Source organism: Hydra vulgaris, chromosome 13, assembly GCF_038396675.1.
Source record: "Hydra vulgaris chromosome 13, alternate assembly HydraT2T_AEP".
NCBI classification, from domain to species: domain Eukaryota; kingdom Metazoa; phylum Cnidaria; class Hydrozoa; order Anthoathecata; family Hydridae; genus Hydra; species Hydra vulgaris.
In genome coordinates, this window is record NC_088932.1 from 7,195,253 (window position 1) to 7,213,796 (window position 18,544).

Here is an 18,544-nt window from a genome sequence, read left to right on the forward strand (position 1 = left end):
CCCTTTTGTATATGTGTTTTTAAAAAATGATGTTCACATTATTACAATATAACTGTAATTTCAATATTTGCACTTTTGAAAAACATTGTAACGCACACAAGAGTCAGCTCAAAGTAGTTTGTCTTTTCTTTTTTTATAAATATGATCCAATACAGGGTTTGCAAAAGTTAAAGAAAAAATAAATTAAAAAAAGGGTTGCTCAGGTTAAATTTACTAAATTATGTAATAGAAGTTTGAAAAAAAAACAATTAACTTAAATGAAAAAGAAAAACAAGTAAATACGTTTTTATATGCGTGAAACGCCTCCGAAGATTATAATTATAACATACATTTCAAGAACATACATACATACATTTCAAGAACATACAAACATACGTAACATTAACATAGTACGCAGACATTTGTAAACTTTGATAGCCGCTGGTTTTGTTTCTTCCAAATTTGTAGTTTGATCAATTTGAAACTTAATTCAGGTACCGCTGCTGCTTATCTAAAAAGTTGTGTTATTAATTATGGTCGTAATAACTCTTTTTATAGTTTCTGGTTGCAAAACAATATGACATAACACCATGCCTTAACAAGTTCATTCAAGTAGTCTATATGAAATCACAAATGGTTCTCATGTAAATCTTACATTTAGGTTTATTCTTTACTGCCAGGACACACCTAACACAACAACTAACTTAAATTAAAATATAATAAACTAATAAAACTTTAAGGCTAATAGACCAAACAAGTGACTTTAGTATTTATAGTGTTCAATTACAATAGCTACTTGCAGTTGCTATAGTAACTAAATAAAATTGTAATAGTAACATTTTACCACACACGATTGGTGTTCCCAGGACAGCTCCAAGTTAGTTTTTGTCATTTTTTATAACTGTAATGCAATGCAAAGTTACCAAATGCAAAAAATAAAAATACGGTTATTTGAGTCACAAATTTATGTTATGGAGAAAAAATCTAAAAATATTAACTTAAATGAAAAAAAATAATAAATTTTATTTGTTTTTTAATCCCATCAAAGTTTACAATAATAATTTGCTCAGCGCACCTACATACTATAAATATATTACACATTTAATTCACTTAACAAACTCAACAAAATTCAGCAAGCCATTTGCTCTTCTTGAATTAAAGACATTGCTCTTCTGTCACTTCATAAAGAGTAGTAGCAGATTTTCCTGAAAAATACGTTTTTGGTTAAAGAATATCTTCAGAAATGAATCTTTATGAACGAAAATCAAAACAAAAAATAAACCTGTATCGTAGTAATCGTAAACTTTAATAGCCGCTGGTTTTGTTTTTTCCACTTTTGTAGTTTGATCGATTCGGAACTTAATGCAGGTACCGCTGTTGTTTATCTAAAAAGTTTTTTATTTATTATGATTGTAGCAATTCTTTTTATAAATTTTATAAAATAACATATGGTTTCAAAACACAATTTAATACATAATAGATTAGCATTACTTTAAAGTTCCCAAAAGTTTACTTTATTCAAAGGGGCATTCCTTTAAATATAAAACTATAATAAAAATTTATTCTAAATCTCGTATTTAGTGGGATGCATACGCTGTTTGCTATTACAGCTACAACATTTATTCTAACTAGTTTTAAAATAAAAACATATGATTACCTTCTCAAAATAAAATACAACACTCTTCCCCTTTGCTTCAATATCTTTGATGTTTGATTCTTTATCATTACGAGCCTTTATTTAAAAAATTAAAAAAAGGTAGAAAAAGTTCAGCAATTACTTTAACTAGTTTAAGTATTAATATATATATATATATATATATATATATATATATATATATATATATATATATATATATATATATATATATATATATATATATATATATATGGGCAATTCCACGCAAGTGACGGTCGTAACATTTGACGCGTTTTCAGCCATTAAAAATGAACCAAGAATGGTATTTACATGAAAATTTCCAGAAATGTTAAATACTATTATATAATTTAGTATTCAAAAGTTAAATTATTCAAGTGTTCAATTTATTTGAAAAATCAACTCAACGTAGCGTGACGGTCGTAACGCTTACTTTTTGACAAATCTAAACAAATAAACTTTGTCAATCTTTATGCAGCCATCTACACAGAGAGAAAAAAAATCCTTTGCTGTGTTCTTTAATTACACATTGAACTTACTATATGGTAAGTTTCATAGTTTTCGCTTGAAGTTTTCCATGAATTTTATTAAGTTTTATGTCGTGACGGTCGTAACTGTGACGGTCGTAACGAAAAAGCCAAAAATGAAAAACAACAAATAACGCAATAAATGAAATAAAAAAAGATAAATGTCTATAAAAACCAATTAAATTATGTTAAAAAATATGAACTTTATAACATTATCAAGGTTATCCATGGTGATTCTTCAATACTGGGATCGTTTTATTTGGAGTAGGCAACGAACGCTTAATGCTATTTATGTTCCCTGTTTTTTTTGTTTTATTAACTCTATTTAGTATAGCTCAATATCTAGGAGTATGTACTTTCATACGACTCGCAAATGTTTTGCGGAGCCGGGAATCCAATATAGGAAAAAAATATCTTAGACAAGTAAATTTTTTTTACTAATATATAAATTTTAAAATAGTTCCGCAACCCCATTACAAAATATTAGAGAATTTTGAAACCAAAAACTTTCCATTTTTTACTTGCCAGAAATGCATTTTGGTAATATTTGTAACGGCTTTCGCTTTTTCTATTTTATCAGATATTAAGGCCCACCTTAGATTAATATCATCTGTGTTGATAAGTTTAACATAAGTTTTGCACCCATTTGATGCTAAGAGAAAGTCTTTAGCGTTTAAGACGATCACTTCACGAGATTTTACGCTGTTCCAAACAAATCGCTTTAATGACCCTCCTACCCCATCAACTGCTCCTTTACCGTGAGAGGTAGCAAAAAAGTTCCATTCTATACTTTGAAAATGATATTTCACAGAGCAATGTTGTATGAATTTGGCCATGTATCTATTTTTGAATTGAGTGCATGGACCATCACTCCATAATATAACTTTTTTTAAATAATCAATGCAATAGAGGTCAAATATTTCACTTAAGTATGTTGTAGTGGCGCGTTTTGTTTTATCATTATCGTCGGATATTATTACAAATGATTTTGACTCTAATTGGTAGCGATAGATTACAACTGTAAACAAGGTAATAGTTGACTGCGACCAATAAGCAGCTTGAACAGCATCCTGATAACCACATGTATAGTTTTGTGAATAATCAAAGTGTATCAAAATTTGGCCTGGTTCGAGATTTTCTTTTTGACTGCGGTATTGCTCAGACTGGTGCTTTTTAGTGAGATGATGCTCAGTAAACTCTGGTAAATAGTCGCGGAAATGTTTAAAAGTATCTTTTATGTTTTTTTTATGTTGACTAAGTACACAGCGATGATCTTCTTTAATCCACCATTTATAGGTGATTAAGGTATCCATGTCTCCGATTTCGGGCAAAGAAACTTTCAATAGTTTACTATCACAGCACAATGAACATTTCATTATCCAACATTGGTACGTTGGGGGCTTGCACAATACATAATTTTCTAACCATTTATTGCAATACAAAGGAAAAGGTATTTTACTTGCCAAAGCAGCACACAAATAAGTAAAATTACTGTGATAAATACAACCACATGTTTCAAGTGGTGTATCTTTGCACGTAAGAATGTATGTTGGCCTTAATTCACAAAACTTACTCAATTTAATTTTTTTGTCAGCATTCTCCTCACAATACAGTTGATGCAGCTCCTTCAAATTCATAACTAAGTAGCGTTTTTGAACTATTTCTCCGTCAATTTTCATAAAGTCTTTTCTTCCAGGAGACATAACTGATATATCTTCTCTTTCATAAAATACTTTTACTTTTTTAATTTCTTCTGATGTAAAGTGAACTCGATGTGTTTCTTTAGCAGTGCATAGGCCATATTCAGCACCCAACTGCTCTAAAATAGTTCGTCTTTTATTTGGAGATTTTGGAAGAGCCTGTTTTGTCCTAAATATATTATTTGATATAAAAGAACCCAAATTATGTGTAAGCAATTATATTAAAAAATATATGTTAATATAATAAATACTTGTTTAATGCCTTTCTCATTGACGATTTGCAGTTATAAGAATTGTCTTGCGTAGAATTTAGACTGACGTTAGTTATGAAATCAAGTTTTTTTTTCATTCTTAGCCTTTGGTTGCGAACCTTCGCTTGATTTTTTTGTTTGTTTTCTTTTCTTGGTGTCAATAACTGCCTCCTTTGATAACTTCTAATTCTTTCTTTTTCTAACAAAGCTTTTCTGTTTCTTGCTCTATAAGCTTTCGATCTTTCAGCATCTGATTTTGGCATTTTAAATATGTTATTAAATATAACGGCTGCTGTTTATGATATATGCTCCGTTATATATTTTAAAAAAACCCGCGAAATGTTGTAAATAAAAAAACAACCGCGAAATCGATTAAACCAAAAAGTTGCAGGGCAAACTATAAACAACGTTTAATCTAAAAAAAATTGCCTTTTTGTTAAAAAGTTTTTATTTCTTAAAAAAAATTATTTACATCAATTTTTTGAAAACAGTTACTTATGGTTTCAAAAAAAACTTTAACAAGTTTAGTAATAAAATGAATAAACAAACTGCAAATTAAACAATAAACAAAGTTGATTAATATTATAACTTGGTTTAAATGACGTAAATAGTTTGAAATGGATTATATCGTTCGCGCTTAAACTTTTATTTTTTAAGTCAAGAAGCCGTTACGGAAAAGCAAACGTATCGTGATGGTCGTAACGTACTTAGTAATATGTTGAAAGGGTGATTTAAAGCATTTTAATGTTTTTTTCTTGAAACGATGATAAAATATGTATGAGTATCTTTACTTTTACCATGGTTGTAGTTTTAAAAAGTTCGATACGAAGGATAGAAAAAGCTTTTCGACTTTTATTTGTGACGGTCGTAACGTCTTGTTTTCATTAATATGTTCTTCTTATAGACCTAGTTAGAGTTCGTTTTTATAAAAAATATTATGCATAATGCTTGATTTTGCCTTTTAGTCAAACTTAGAAGTAATAGTTATTTAAAAAAACAGCACTGAAACTTTTTTCAACGCTTCACAACATAACAATATATAAACGTCAAAAAATGCTCATATAACCCTTACAACTTTAAGAGTATGTTATAGTATGATAAAATTATTTTTTTAATAAATTTTTTTCTTAAAAGTATTCTTAAATAGTTGGAAAATAAATTTAATGAAGTTATTATAAGTCGCCGAGAATTTTTTTTTTTTTTTTTTTTTCCTCTTTTACGTGGAATTGCCCATATATATATATACATACATATTATCATATATCATTTTGACTACACCCCTCTTGTAGTAAGCGACCGGGGCCAGGGCCGGGGCTAGGTTTGATAACACATAGCCATGACCAGGGCCAGGTTTATGATCAGGTCTGCATTAATATTGATAGATCCTATAAAAATGTTATTTTTAATTAAAACTTATGATATGAATTTTATTTAAAAACAATATTTTATAGGATCTATCAATTTTAATGCAGCCCCAGCTAGGTTTATGACCGGGGTTGCATTTATATTGATAGATCCTATAAAAGTATTGTTTTTAATTATAACTCATATCATAAATTTTAGTTAAAAATAACATTTTTATAGGATCTATCAATATTAATGCAGCACTGATCATAAACTCATCCCCAGTCGCGGCTATGTGTTATCAAACCTGGCCCCGGCCATAGCCCCGATCGCTTACTACCCTCTTGAAGCAGTGTCTCGAAAAAAAAGCGTTACTTTTTATCAAGTAAAACATGCAGTCTGAATAGAGTATAAGAAAAACATCAACTTTTTTACTGCAGCTTCCTTCAAGTGGGTTTATAATCTTGAGTCTTGAAGGAATTGAAAGTGATGTCAAATTCAAGTTTGTTCCACAAGTCTCCTAGTTTCCTCACAATATAGGCATCTGTGATTGTTTGTCACCAATACTTAATGCTTTCTTTTTGCAAACTTGCTGTATTTTAAACTTTTACCCGAAGATAGTGCAGAGCCAACTTTGTAGTTTATTTGGGTGGCACCAAAACAATATAAAATGTTTTTTGGTTTTTTTTTTAATGAAGCTATTGAAGTTGAAGCGTAATTTGATCTGTAACAATTAAGAGTGCTATAAAACTCTACATCGTACACATTTTTTTCCATCGAAATAAAGCTTTCTTAATGATTTTATATATATATATATATATATATATATATATGTATATATATATATATATATATATATATATATATATATATATATATATATATATATATATATATATATATATATTTATATATATATTATTAAGAAAGCTTTATTTAGATGGAAAAAAATGAATCCTAATAAAAAAATTATTTATTTTAAGTGTTTTTTTTTAGAGGGTTTCTTTCGTTAACCTTTTTTTCGTAAAAACTTATAGAAATTCATCCACTGCTTTTGTTTGTTTATTTGTCTGACACAAACAAATGTCCTGGTTGTGACTCTGATCGTTAATCACATTAATCTGAAGCAGGTGAGGCTTCTTAACCCTAGTAAAGGCAACTTACCTAAAAGAAAAAACTCTCAATTTAATTTTTGGTAATTGGGTATGAGGAGATTATAAATTTAGAATGGTAGTCCTAGGTTTAGATCATAGTGACAATATCACAAAAAAAACTATTAAAAACTTTTGTAACTATTACAAAATAATAATAATACAAACAATAAAGATAACAATTCTATTAATAATAATAATAATAATAATAATAATAATAATAATAATAATAATAATGATAGCAACATAGTAATAGTAATAATAACAACAATAGCAACAATAATAATAATAACAATAATAAAAAATAGCAATATTTATAATAGTGAGAGTTGGAAATAGTGATATTAATTTGAGAAAAAGTTAAGAAAGAGAAAGTTAAAGTAGTATATAGAAGTTAAAAGTTAAGAAAGAGCAAGTTATAGTAGTATATAGAAGTTAAAAGTTAAGAAAGAGCAAGTTATAGTAGTATATAGAAGTTAAAAGTTAAGAAAGAGCAAGTTATAGTAGTATATAGAAGTTAAAAGTTAAGAACGAGCAAGTTATAGTAGTATATAGAAGTTAAAAGTTAAGAAAGAGCAAGGTATAGTAGTATATAGAAGTTAAAAGTTAAGAAAGAGCAAGTTATAGTAGTATATAGAAGTTAAAAGTTAAGAAAGAGCAAGTTATAGTAGTATATAGAAGTTAAAAGTTAAGAAAGAGCAAGTTATAGTAGTATATAGAAGTTAAAAGTTAAGAAAGAGCAAGTTATAGTAGTATATAGAAGTTAAAAGTTAAGAAAGAGCAAGTTATAGTAGTATATAGAAGTTAAAAGTTAAGAAAGAGCAAGTTATAGTAGTAATCAGCATGAAATGAAGAAAGTAGTATAAAAGTAGTAGTAATAAAGAAATGAAGAAAGTATTAGAAAAGAAATTTAGAAAAGATCAAGTATTAGTAGTTATAGACCAGCATTGAAGTGAATAAGGTTAAGATGCATAGTAGATAGTTAGCAGTAGAGTAGCATAGAAATTAGGAAGAATAATTGTTTAATAAAATATTAAATAGACTGTTTTTGAACTTGAAAAATATAGGGAGAGATTTCAACTGTGAGGGAAACTATTCCATGTGCATATGCTTTGATATTTAATTGATTCATGCCCAGTTCTATGTTTAGGTATAGATTATTTGAAGCTTTTAGCTGATCGAAGTTGGTAACAAGTATTTTTTTTGTGAGTAAAAAAATCAGTAAATGGAGGAGGTAAGGTTTTATGTTGCTGTTTCCAAACAAACAAACAGTTGGAGTGTTGAATAAGGTCTTTTAACTTAAGTACCTTTGATATGTAGTAGAGGATATTTGGGTCAGAGTTAAAATACTGAAAATATATTATTTTGGAGGTGAGATAATCTTATTAGTGTTAGAGATTGGGTTTGTCCCCATATTTGACAACCATATCTAAGTAAACATCCTTACATAGATGGAGAGATTGTAAAACAAAACACACCGATGGAGAGTGAACAAAATCTTTTAGATATAATCTCAGTTTGAATTAATTTCAAACATTTGTATTTCTAGACATACAACTGAAAATCTATACTAATTTCAAGCATTTGTATTTCTTGACACACAACTGAAAGAAGAATATCTGAGATTATTGTCGAAGTTGAACAGCATTTGTAAAATGACTTAGAAAATTGTGGGAGAATTCAGTTTAGCATTGGATATCAATGCTAAACTGAATTCTCAACATATATTCAAGATAAACCTCAAATGGCAACGTGAAAGAAGAGTTGCTAGATTTGGTAGAGCCCTTGACATTGTTTTGGTGAAAGCAAATGCCTCTAGAAAAAAGTTTGTTAGTGTTGCTACAGATGGTACACCAACAATGGTTGGAAAACATTTTAGGTATATTGGTTTACTTAAAAGTGATCCTACATATCCAGAGTTAATCCCAGGTCATTGTGTGATTCATCAAGAACATTTAGCAGCAGAACATTTTAATTTTCAAATTGTTTTTAAATCAGTGCTGGAGATGGTAAATTATATTTGATCAAATGCAAAAAATCAAAAAATTTTATTATTGAATTGAATCTTGCTGACAAACCAAATGACCTGTTGTTTTACTGTGTTCTAAGGTGGCAAGTAGTGATGTTATTTATAGATTTGTAGAACTATTAGGACCAATTAAATCTTTTTGATTAAAAAGCAAAGGACATTTGAAATCTTTGACAATGTAAATAAAATAAAAATTTTTATAATAAAAATATTTAATAATAAAATAAACATAATAAATGTTTTATTAAAACAAAAATATTCAAAAAATGCTAAGAATTTAACTTGGAGCATTGAATGTCCTTTATGAAGAATTAAATAATTACTTGGTTCTTAATAAATCCTGAGCATTTTGTAAATTTTTGGAAATCATTGAAATTTGAAACTAATATCACTGTGAACCACAATAACCGTCTGGTTTGAAATCTCCCCACATCAGATTATACTTTATATATACTTAGTTAGATATAAATTAATAAATAATTGATTACTTAAAACCTCCAGTTGAGTTGAAAAACGCATGAAGATCAAAAAATAAAATTAATATGTTTCAGTTATATAAATTATCCGCCATTTTCAACAAAATAACTTTAATTTGTCACCGGTTTTTGTTCTTAAACATTCTATGGTGCACAACGACTTAAAGTGTGATTGAATGGAAGTCAGCAATATATGTACTGTTTGTTTTAAAACCTTTGGTAAAACATTGAGTATTGTTGCTGGGACTACAGACAAAAAAAGTGATTGTGCAAGTTTAAATCAAGTGTCTTTTGGAACAATTATGGAGCTTGTAAAATGTTTAGAACTATCCCAGTGTAAAACCAAAAAAATGTGTTCTATATTTATAAAGAATCTTGGGTTTCAAAGTAGTATTGAAGGAAATATATTTGATAAATTAGAAACCTTAAAAGCTGAAATGAATGAATGAAGATATTTTATGTAAAGAAGAAGAATTTTTTGAAGCTGGTGATATAGTAAATAAATCAACGGTTTATATAAAGGATATTGATAAATTTATACATGTTATAATTACTGCAAGAAATATCTCTTTCTACAATTTATGGGTCACTGTGGATTCTGGTCAAGATTTTTTAAAAGTCACAATGAATGTTTTTAATCCCCATGATAAAACTAGCAACCAACCTGACCTTGATGATGCTGGAGTGAAGCATTGTTTAATTGTTGCTATTGTAGATGGAATATCTGAATACAATGGAAATCTTAGGAAATTAGTTGATCCTCTTAATCTTCAAAATATTAAGTATTCTGTTGCATTCGATTTAAAGTGTGCAAACTCAATGGTTGGCTGTTTGGCATTACAAGCCATGCTGGAAAATATAGTTTTTGTGGTGTGAAGGAGTCTTTTGGATGGTAGAGTAAACTGAACTCTTAAATCTCTTTGTTATCAATACAGTAAATATGTTGAAGCTGGAAAACCAAAATGAAAAATGGCTGATTATAAAAATGTAATTAATCCAAGAGTTTTATATCTTGAAAAGGATCAAGACACAATTATAAAAAATTTACTTCCAGTAACTGAGTTGCATACATTAATTGGAATAGTTACAACTTTTGGAAAGCTTTATCAAAACTATGGCCTGGCTTTAAACTCAAATTATATATTTTTACCATGTTTGGTAAAAATATTAAAGGTTAAACTCAAATTATATAGTTTACATTGTTACCATGGCATTGGTTTTGATGGCAATAATGCCAACCAACTTTTAGATAAGTTAGATGTTCTTACTCATGATATTGCTGAACAAAAAAAACTTGATTTACTTCCAGTTATTGAATATTTAGGAAATTTTAAAGCAGTAAAGCAAGCTACCTCTGGAGAAAAAATTATTGGTGATATAAAATCTGCTGTTATGGAATTTAATACGGCTTATGCTAATTTAATGGAATATATTAATCATTACTTTGAAAATATTTCTTTTAATAAACCATATTGTACCATTTCTAAAAAGTACCAATACTGATAATGGACTTGGAATTTACTCAGAACAAGCAGGTGAATCTGTTCATCATGAGTATAAAAAAACATGGATTGGTAGAGCCCTTGAAACTGTTCTGGTGAAAGCCAATGGCTCTAGAAAAAAGCTAGTTAGTGTTGCTATAGACACCAAAAATATACCCAACATGTTTTCCAACAATGGTTGGAAAACATGTTGGGTATATTCGTTTACTTAAAAGTGATCCTACACATCCTGAGTTAATCCCAGGTCATTGTGTCATTCATCAAGAATATTTAGTAGCAAAACATTTCAATTGTCGTCTCATACATGGAAAAGTATGAAACGACAAAACTACTCTGATTATGCTAAACAATTGAAGTCAAGTGTTGTCGAATTTTCAACATTTAATAAATAGTTAACATATTTATAATTTAAGTTAATATATTGTTGACCCACAATAGTGTCAAAAAGTGTGGCTTCACGTATTTAATAACATTTAATAACATTAAAGTATTTTAATAACATGTAAGGTACTGTTGATTAAGTATCGATAAAATTTAATTTATGTAATTCTAAAGTCTAGATTCACATTAAATCCATTTATTATATTTTGCTATTGTTTTTTACCTAAACTTTTTTGCTATGTTATCTATTGGACAATATATGTTCAAACACTTTTTAATGCATTTATAATATAAGTATACACAAGTATAGAGTAAAATTAGGTTAAGGCATGTGATAAATTTTATTTTTACCTAAAATTATTTGAAATATAAGAACTTCAATAATATTACCCATGTACCGCCTCTCCCCTTTAAATCAAAAGTCAAAATGTGTAAAATTTTTATTTTAACTATTTTTATGGAGGTTCTCAATACCCTTACTTAATTTAACTACAGCTTTATTTCTTAAAAACAAAAAAACAAAAAAAAGGGTGATTAATCAATTAACAGCTTTAAACTTTTTCCAACTTTTATATATTTATTTTTACCTATAGTTTAAATTGGATTGCACTTGAGTTCATTAAAAATTAGAATTATAACTTGCAACTGAGGATTAAATATTGAACAAACATCAAATATATTTTAAAGTTAAAATACTTTTAACTCTTTTGTTCCAAAAAGTAACAAATAAAACCTCATTTTAAAAATAAAAATTATTTAGTAAATTATTTTAAAATAAAACCAAATAACCTTATCGAGTGATTCTTTATTTGGTTCAAATCCAGATATCATTTGAATATCAATAATGGCCATGTTTGAGTCACCAACGCCTGTATAATATGCACACACTTTGATGTTTTGTGGTTTACATGATTGCTGTGCAGTTATAGCTTCATTAACTTGTGTTACAGATGATGTAAGTTGGAATGAAGGTTTCAAAGTAACTTCTTTTACATTATACTGTACAGATGTCTAAAGTAAATTATTAATAACAATATCTTTACTTATTATATATGTTATATCCATTATCTTATATTTATAAATATCTTAACATTTATTAAAATCATTATAAAAGTAATTTTAACATTTTATAAAAAACTTTGAAAACTTATCTAATTAAAAAAATAAATAAAAATTAAACAATACAACATAAGATAAAAAAATTACTTGGATTAGTGAACAGCCATCTCCAGAAGCAACTACATCAACTGTATTAGGAACAGGAACACCCTATTTTAAAACATTATAAGAATTAATTAACATTTTTAAGTTTAGTTTTAACTTTTTTGAAATTTTAAACTTTAATTTTAATCATAATCTCTGAACTTAAAAGTTGTAAAAAAAAAATTTTTTAATTTAATTGTATATATATCTATGATAGCATAAAAGTTAAATAATAACAAAGATAAAAACAAAATATTTTAAAAACCAATTAAAAGAAAAATACAAGAAAAGTAAATGGTTTACCTCTACAGTTTGTGAAACTAGATTATTGTCCTTCGTTACTTTAAATGTATGACTAAAAGTTTCTCCTGCTTTAACATCTACATTCATGTTCTGTGAAGCTCCAAAACTATATTCAGCAAACCCTGATAATGCTTGCATTGCAAGAACTGTATCCTAAAATGAAAAAAAAATTACATATTAACTTTTTAATTTATCAATCTGTAAAAAAAACAACAACAAAAACAACAACTATGAATTCAATTATAAAACAAACTTGTGTTGAAGACCATCCTCCTAAACTATTTCGTTGTTTTGATAACCATTGTACAATTGGAACAACATCTGAAATAACACTGCTTTTACCAAATGTCAACATAGCCAATAAAACATAAGATGTTTGCTCAATATCTGTGGATGAAGCTTGATAGTACCATGGTTCTTTTATGGTTTCTTGTACTTTTATTTCCTCCCAATGAATCATACCATCTTAAAAAAAAAATTCATTATATAAATTTTTTATATTAAATTTTTTTTTTAAATGTGGATAACTTTTTTTACCTTTACGAACCGCAAGTTTATTCAAAGTGTCTATTACAGACTTGTATGTTTTGATATCTCCAATTTTTGCATACATATATGCTATTATCGAAAGAGAATAAGAATCTGTAATATTACTAAGTGAATCTGTAACACATTTTGAAGCGTTCACTAGTTTAGGATGAGTAGCCATAATATCAGCTTCTAACAGACTTATTACTACATAAGCTGTAAGTGTAACAGGAGTTTTTACTCCTCCCTTCATTGCTTGATGATGTAGTGTTCCTATAATAAATAAAACAGCATTTAAAAAAGTTTTTGTAAAATGTAAAAAAATTATTTTCTTTGATAAAATATATCAAAATATAAATTGATATACAATTATTATTTTATTAGAAACAAAAGATTAAAGTTTTTTTCTAATTATTTTTACTTTTTCTTGCATTAAATTTACCTATTGTTGGAAAACAACCATTAGAATCTTGTTTTTGAAGCAACCAGTTTACAGGATCTTGTATTTCTTTCTGATCAACATCAATCCAAGGGCGAGCTTGTGCATACGATTTAAGTACAAATGCTGTCAACCTTAAATAATAAACTTTTTTATTAACATTTTTTCTTTAAAAACAAAATAAAAGTTATTAAATAGTAAATTAAATAAAATTAAACTATAATTAATTATAAACTATAATTAATTATAAACTATAATTAATTATAAACTATAATATTAATTGTAAACTATAATTAATTATAACTATATTCAAAATAAAAATATAATGGGAACTAAAATAGATTAATAATACTTAAAATAAATTAACTTATAATATTAAAAATCTTTAAATTATGAAGTACATCACTAAAAATGGCCATTAACAATAAATTATGGATTTGTTTTATAAATATGAAACTAAGACTCTCTGAAACTATTTTTGGTAATTTGTTAATTTAGGTATTTCGTATTTTGATAATTTGGTTAACCCTATTGTTTGACGAACAAGTTTGTCTGATTTTTCATATAAATATGAATAGTATAAAGGTAAAAATTATTACTAATTAGAAAAATTATGAACTTAATATGAAATTTGAAACACAAGTAACTTATTTATTCTTTTTTTTAATTTTATTTTTGCAAAAAAAATTTTTTTTACAATATATTGTAAAATTTAGTTTTTTTTGGTTAGTAAATAAGAATTTTCCTAACTTTTCCAGATTTTTGTTATAGTATAGCAGTCAGTCAATACAGTTCAGCAATCGTTTATGAAAATTAAATTTTGCATTCAATTTATTTTTCAAAATATGAAATCAACAAACAAAAAGAAATATAGCAAATCCAGTCAGTCAGACTAAAGAACTTTTGATAAAAAAAAGAAAATCTTTATTAATGTCAAAAAAAAATTGTCACACCGTCAAATGTATTATGCCAAGTTTCATGTCCAAAAAAAAAGTGCCAAGAAAAAGTCTTTATATAAAAGTACTTCAATAAGAAGGAAAAAATGAGAGTGGAAGAGTTTATGTCTCTTAAAGTTTTTTATTTTTTTAAATATAAATGCTTTTATCTTTCATAGAGCACAAATAAAAAATACTTTAAAATCAGCTTTATTAAAAATGGTTACAAAATGTTAACAGCTTTTACTTGTTTTTATTTGTCTTAAACAACATGCTTTACTGAACTCTACTGAAAAAACATATTTATATAAATAAATTTCAAATAAATTATTGATTCTAACTCATACAACCTCTGGCTGAATAATTCCCAAAAGAAACAACTTTTGTGCATTTTATCTTATTGAAGATTTTAAATAAAAATATTGCAGTATAACAACTTAACTTAGTAATTAATTCATCAAGAAGATTCATCTAAATTTAAAAATCAAGATTTTTTAACTTTTACCATATTTCAATTAAACTTTTTGTGTGTATTTCATCTCATTGAAGATTTTAAATAAAAAAACTGCAATAATAACTAAGTTTAATTAATTGGTATTAAATCATAACAATGTTATAATATATTATTAATATAATATTAACTTATAAAAATACAATAAATTAATATATATATAAATATATATATATATATATATATATATATATATATATATATATATATATATATATATATGTATATATATATATATATATATATATATATATATATATATATATATATATATATATATATATATATATATATATATATATATATATATATATATACACACACACACAAGTACTTAGTGCTATTTATTTAATTATCAATATTTTCAGATAGTCAAAAGTATTATAAAGATTTTATTTAAAAACCATTAAAGTCTCTTTTGTATAATATTAAAAGTAATTTTCCAAAAAAACTTGTATGGATTTAGGTGAGCAAAAAGAGTCAGCTAATGCACATCTATTTTGCCTTGTATATGTCTTGCCTCAACCTTAGCTCGCAATCAATGTATGCTATATTTTATATATGTATATAAAATATAGCATATATATATATATATATATTTTTCGAACATCGCATTAGCAATAAATTTGTAAAAAATTCAATAAAAATCACAATATTTTTTATTCTTGACATGTTTCGTAGTCATACTACATTTTCAAAAGATTTAATTTATAATTAAAACTCTGGTAAATAAATTTAAACCTGAAGACAATACAGAGAAAAAATTAACGGACAAATAAACTTGTTACATATATATATATATATATATATATATATATATATATAAATATATATATATATATATATATATATATATATATATATATATATATATATATATATATATATATATATACATACATTTTTAACATAAATAAATAAATAAAACTAAATTAACCATGTACTGCCTTCTTTGTCATTTTCTCCAAATGCACTATATGATCCGTCAGCATGTTTGTATGTCAACTCACGTTGATAACCTAATAATTTGTTATAGTTTTACATTTAATTTATTTCTCAGAATAATTTTGAATCATAATTCATTTTCTAAAAACAATAAAATTATTGTTAATATTATTAAAATGAAACAAAAACCTGTCCTCATGAAATTTAAGGCTTTGTTTTTTATTTCTTCATTGACTTGTTTTGTATTGCGCAAGTAGTTCATAATAAAAATGTTTGGCGCAAACTTTAACATATTTTGTTCACCGCATCCACTTGGCATCTCAAGTAAGTTTTCAATGTTGTCTAAACTGGAACCCATAATATCCCCCACAACTGTTACTTTCGAGTAAACAGAGCCTTTTACAAAATTTACCGGAAGTGTGAGATTGAAAGAATACTTGAATATTTTTTCAGGAGAGTTTGGACAAATGAAATTAGAAAATGTATATTCTTGTTTAAGTCCTTCTGGTTCTACAAGGAGCTTTTTTACTAAAATATCAGCCATCGAGATACTCCTGTCTACATTGTCATAAGCAGCACAGACATTTTCAGACAATGTTTGTGCGGTTACTTGAACTGATATTTTGCCAATGACAGTTGGTTGTATTTTAAAATAAACAGTGGCAGTGCGACCACCACATAAGCAAACTTTTGAATTCGGCCCAGAAATCATTTTGTAATCGTTAGAACTTCCTAATGTAACACGAACCTAAAGTTTAAATTATTTTTCAATTTTATGAAACAAAATAAAACTTCAAAAAAAAAACTTTCTTTAAAAAACAAAGATTTCACAATTTATCTTACTGTAATACATGCTCCATCTACATAACTAAAAACTGCAGCAGGAAGAGTTACAATTTCTCCTTGAATGACAGAATATGGTAAAACAAGGGATACAAAAAATGACTGAAACACTCTTAACTCTGAAGGCACTGCAACACCAAGACCGACTGAACTTGAAACTGCAAATCCACTAGCATACCATGATGTAATAGTGTCAGGTACTTTCACATCAAAAATATAAGTTCCATTTTCAGGTCTAAAAAAAAACTTTTTTTGTTTGAAAAGTGTCAACAATAATTTTTAGTTTAAAATATGAAAAATTAGTGGAATATTTTACAGGTGCTCCTCTGTCCATAGCCAAGTTTCAGGGAATTCTGTTCTTACGTGAGTTTCTGGTTTGGATGCCACACTTTCTACACTAGATGCTACTAAAAATACAAAAAAAATATAAACTAAATAGAGTAAAAGTAAAAATAATAAACTGTGAATACAATAAAATTACAATACAGGTACAAAATTTTTTTACATTTTTTTTTAAATTGACAGGAAATCAAAATATTTTAAAAAATATAATGATGCACCTACCAAGATCAACATTCATATTTTTACTCAAAGCCATTGGAAAAATATAGTTCTGGGAACAGGGACGAACATCAATGCGCAATGAAGAAAGTACAATCAAGCGAACATTCTTGAAAAGTAAAATTATTACAAAATTATATTGAAATAAAGTACAAAAAACTACATATGTAGATTTTTTACTTTAAATGATTTTTATCTGTCTTAAAATTATAGAATTTGAGATTTAAGAGATTTAAGTATTTAACAAATTTTTTCTATTAAGAAATAGAAGAAAAAAAATTTTAAATATTATAAAAAGTCTAATTTGCAACAAACCTAATTTATAACAAATCTTAATTGTAACATTCTAACTTGCATCAAACCTCACTTACAAAAAATTTTAATTGTACTATATCTCACTTACAACAAAGGCTTTTTCTGAATCAACAAAATTTTGAGAAAAGAAGCCAGGGAAAAAACTTTTTTTCTTTCTTTCACGCCAAGGACATCTATTATAATTATTGATATATCCAGGATAAATATCAAGCCCTTCTCGAATCTTCAACAACTAATAAAATTATAAATTTTAAAATGTATAATATAAATTATTAATACAGAGAATTATAAATTTTAAAATATATAATATAGATTATTAATACAAAGAATAATATTTTATTTATTATACATTATAATTATATTATATATGATATATATATATATATTATAACTATATTTATATATTCTATACATATATATATTATAATTATTAATACAAATAATTATAACAATAATAATAATAATAATAATGGTAACAATAAAACATTCTGCTAAATATTTAAATCAATACTAACTAAAAAATAGTATTCTTATTTTTAAATTGACTTTATTTTATATATATATATATATATATATATATATATATATATATATATAAATATATATATATATATATATATATAAATATATATATATATATATATATATATATATATATATATGTATATAAAAATAAAGATATATATATATATATATATATATATATGTATATAAAAAAAAATATATATATATATAAATATATATATATATATGTATATAAAAATATATATATATATATATATGTATATAAAAATATATATATATATATATATATGTATATAAAAATATATATATATATGTATATATATATATATATATATGTATATAAAAAAAAATATATATATATATATATATATGTATATAAAAAAATATATATATATATATATATGTATATAAATATATATATATATATATATATATATATATA

General features: G+C 25.6%; 2 protein-coding genes across 8 annotated transcripts in view; one reads left to right on the forward strand and one right to left on the reverse strand.

The window, feature by feature from the left end:
- The window catches only part of LOC100206424 (alpha-1-macroglobulin), a 141,685-nt gene that overhangs the window by 73,653 nt on the left and 49,488 nt on the right, over nt 1-18,544 (reverse strand). For 3 of the 7 annotated variants that reach the window (XM_065816348.1, XM_065816349.1, XM_065816346.1), the window contains exons 14-28: nt 17,666-17,809; nt 17,266-17,371; nt 17,018-17,108; nt 16,702-16,936; nt 16,048-16,606; nt 15,851-15,932; nt 13,471-13,601; nt 13,038-13,301; nt 12,754-12,965; nt 12,501-12,653; nt 12,201-12,263; nt 11,784-12,005; nt 1,637-1,711; nt 1,262-1,364; nt 1,000-1,184 (exon numbers count right to left, since the gene is read on the reverse strand). In XM_065816348.1, coding sequence (XP_065672420.1) covers nt 1,135-1,184; nt 1,262-1,364; nt 1,637-1,711; nt 11,784-12,005; nt 12,201-12,263; nt 12,501-12,653; nt 12,754-12,965; nt 13,038-13,301; nt 13,471-13,601; nt 15,851-15,932; nt 16,048-16,606; nt 16,702-16,936; nt 17,018-17,108; nt 17,266-17,371; nt 17,666-17,809 — 2,490 coding nt within the window. In that variant the 3' untranslated portion in view covers nt 1,000-1,134. Of the gene's footprint in view, nt 1-999; nt 1,185-1,261; nt 1,365-1,636; nt 1,712-11,783; nt 12,006-12,200; nt 12,264-12,500; nt 12,654-12,753; nt 12,966-13,037; nt 13,302-13,470; nt 13,602-15,850; nt 15,933-16,047; nt 16,607-16,701; nt 16,937-17,017; nt 17,109-17,265; nt 17,372-17,665; nt 17,810-18,544 lie in introns of those variants that run through there. The other 4 variants (XM_065816350.1, XM_065816351.1, XM_065816347.1 and 1 more) reach the window with 2 other exon arrangements.
- Nucleotides 1-18,544, forward strand: part of LOC136090180 (uncharacterized) — an 82,960-nt gene that overhangs the window by 28,761 nt on the left and 35,655 nt on the right. The gene's annotated exons all lie outside the window — the stretch shown is intronic.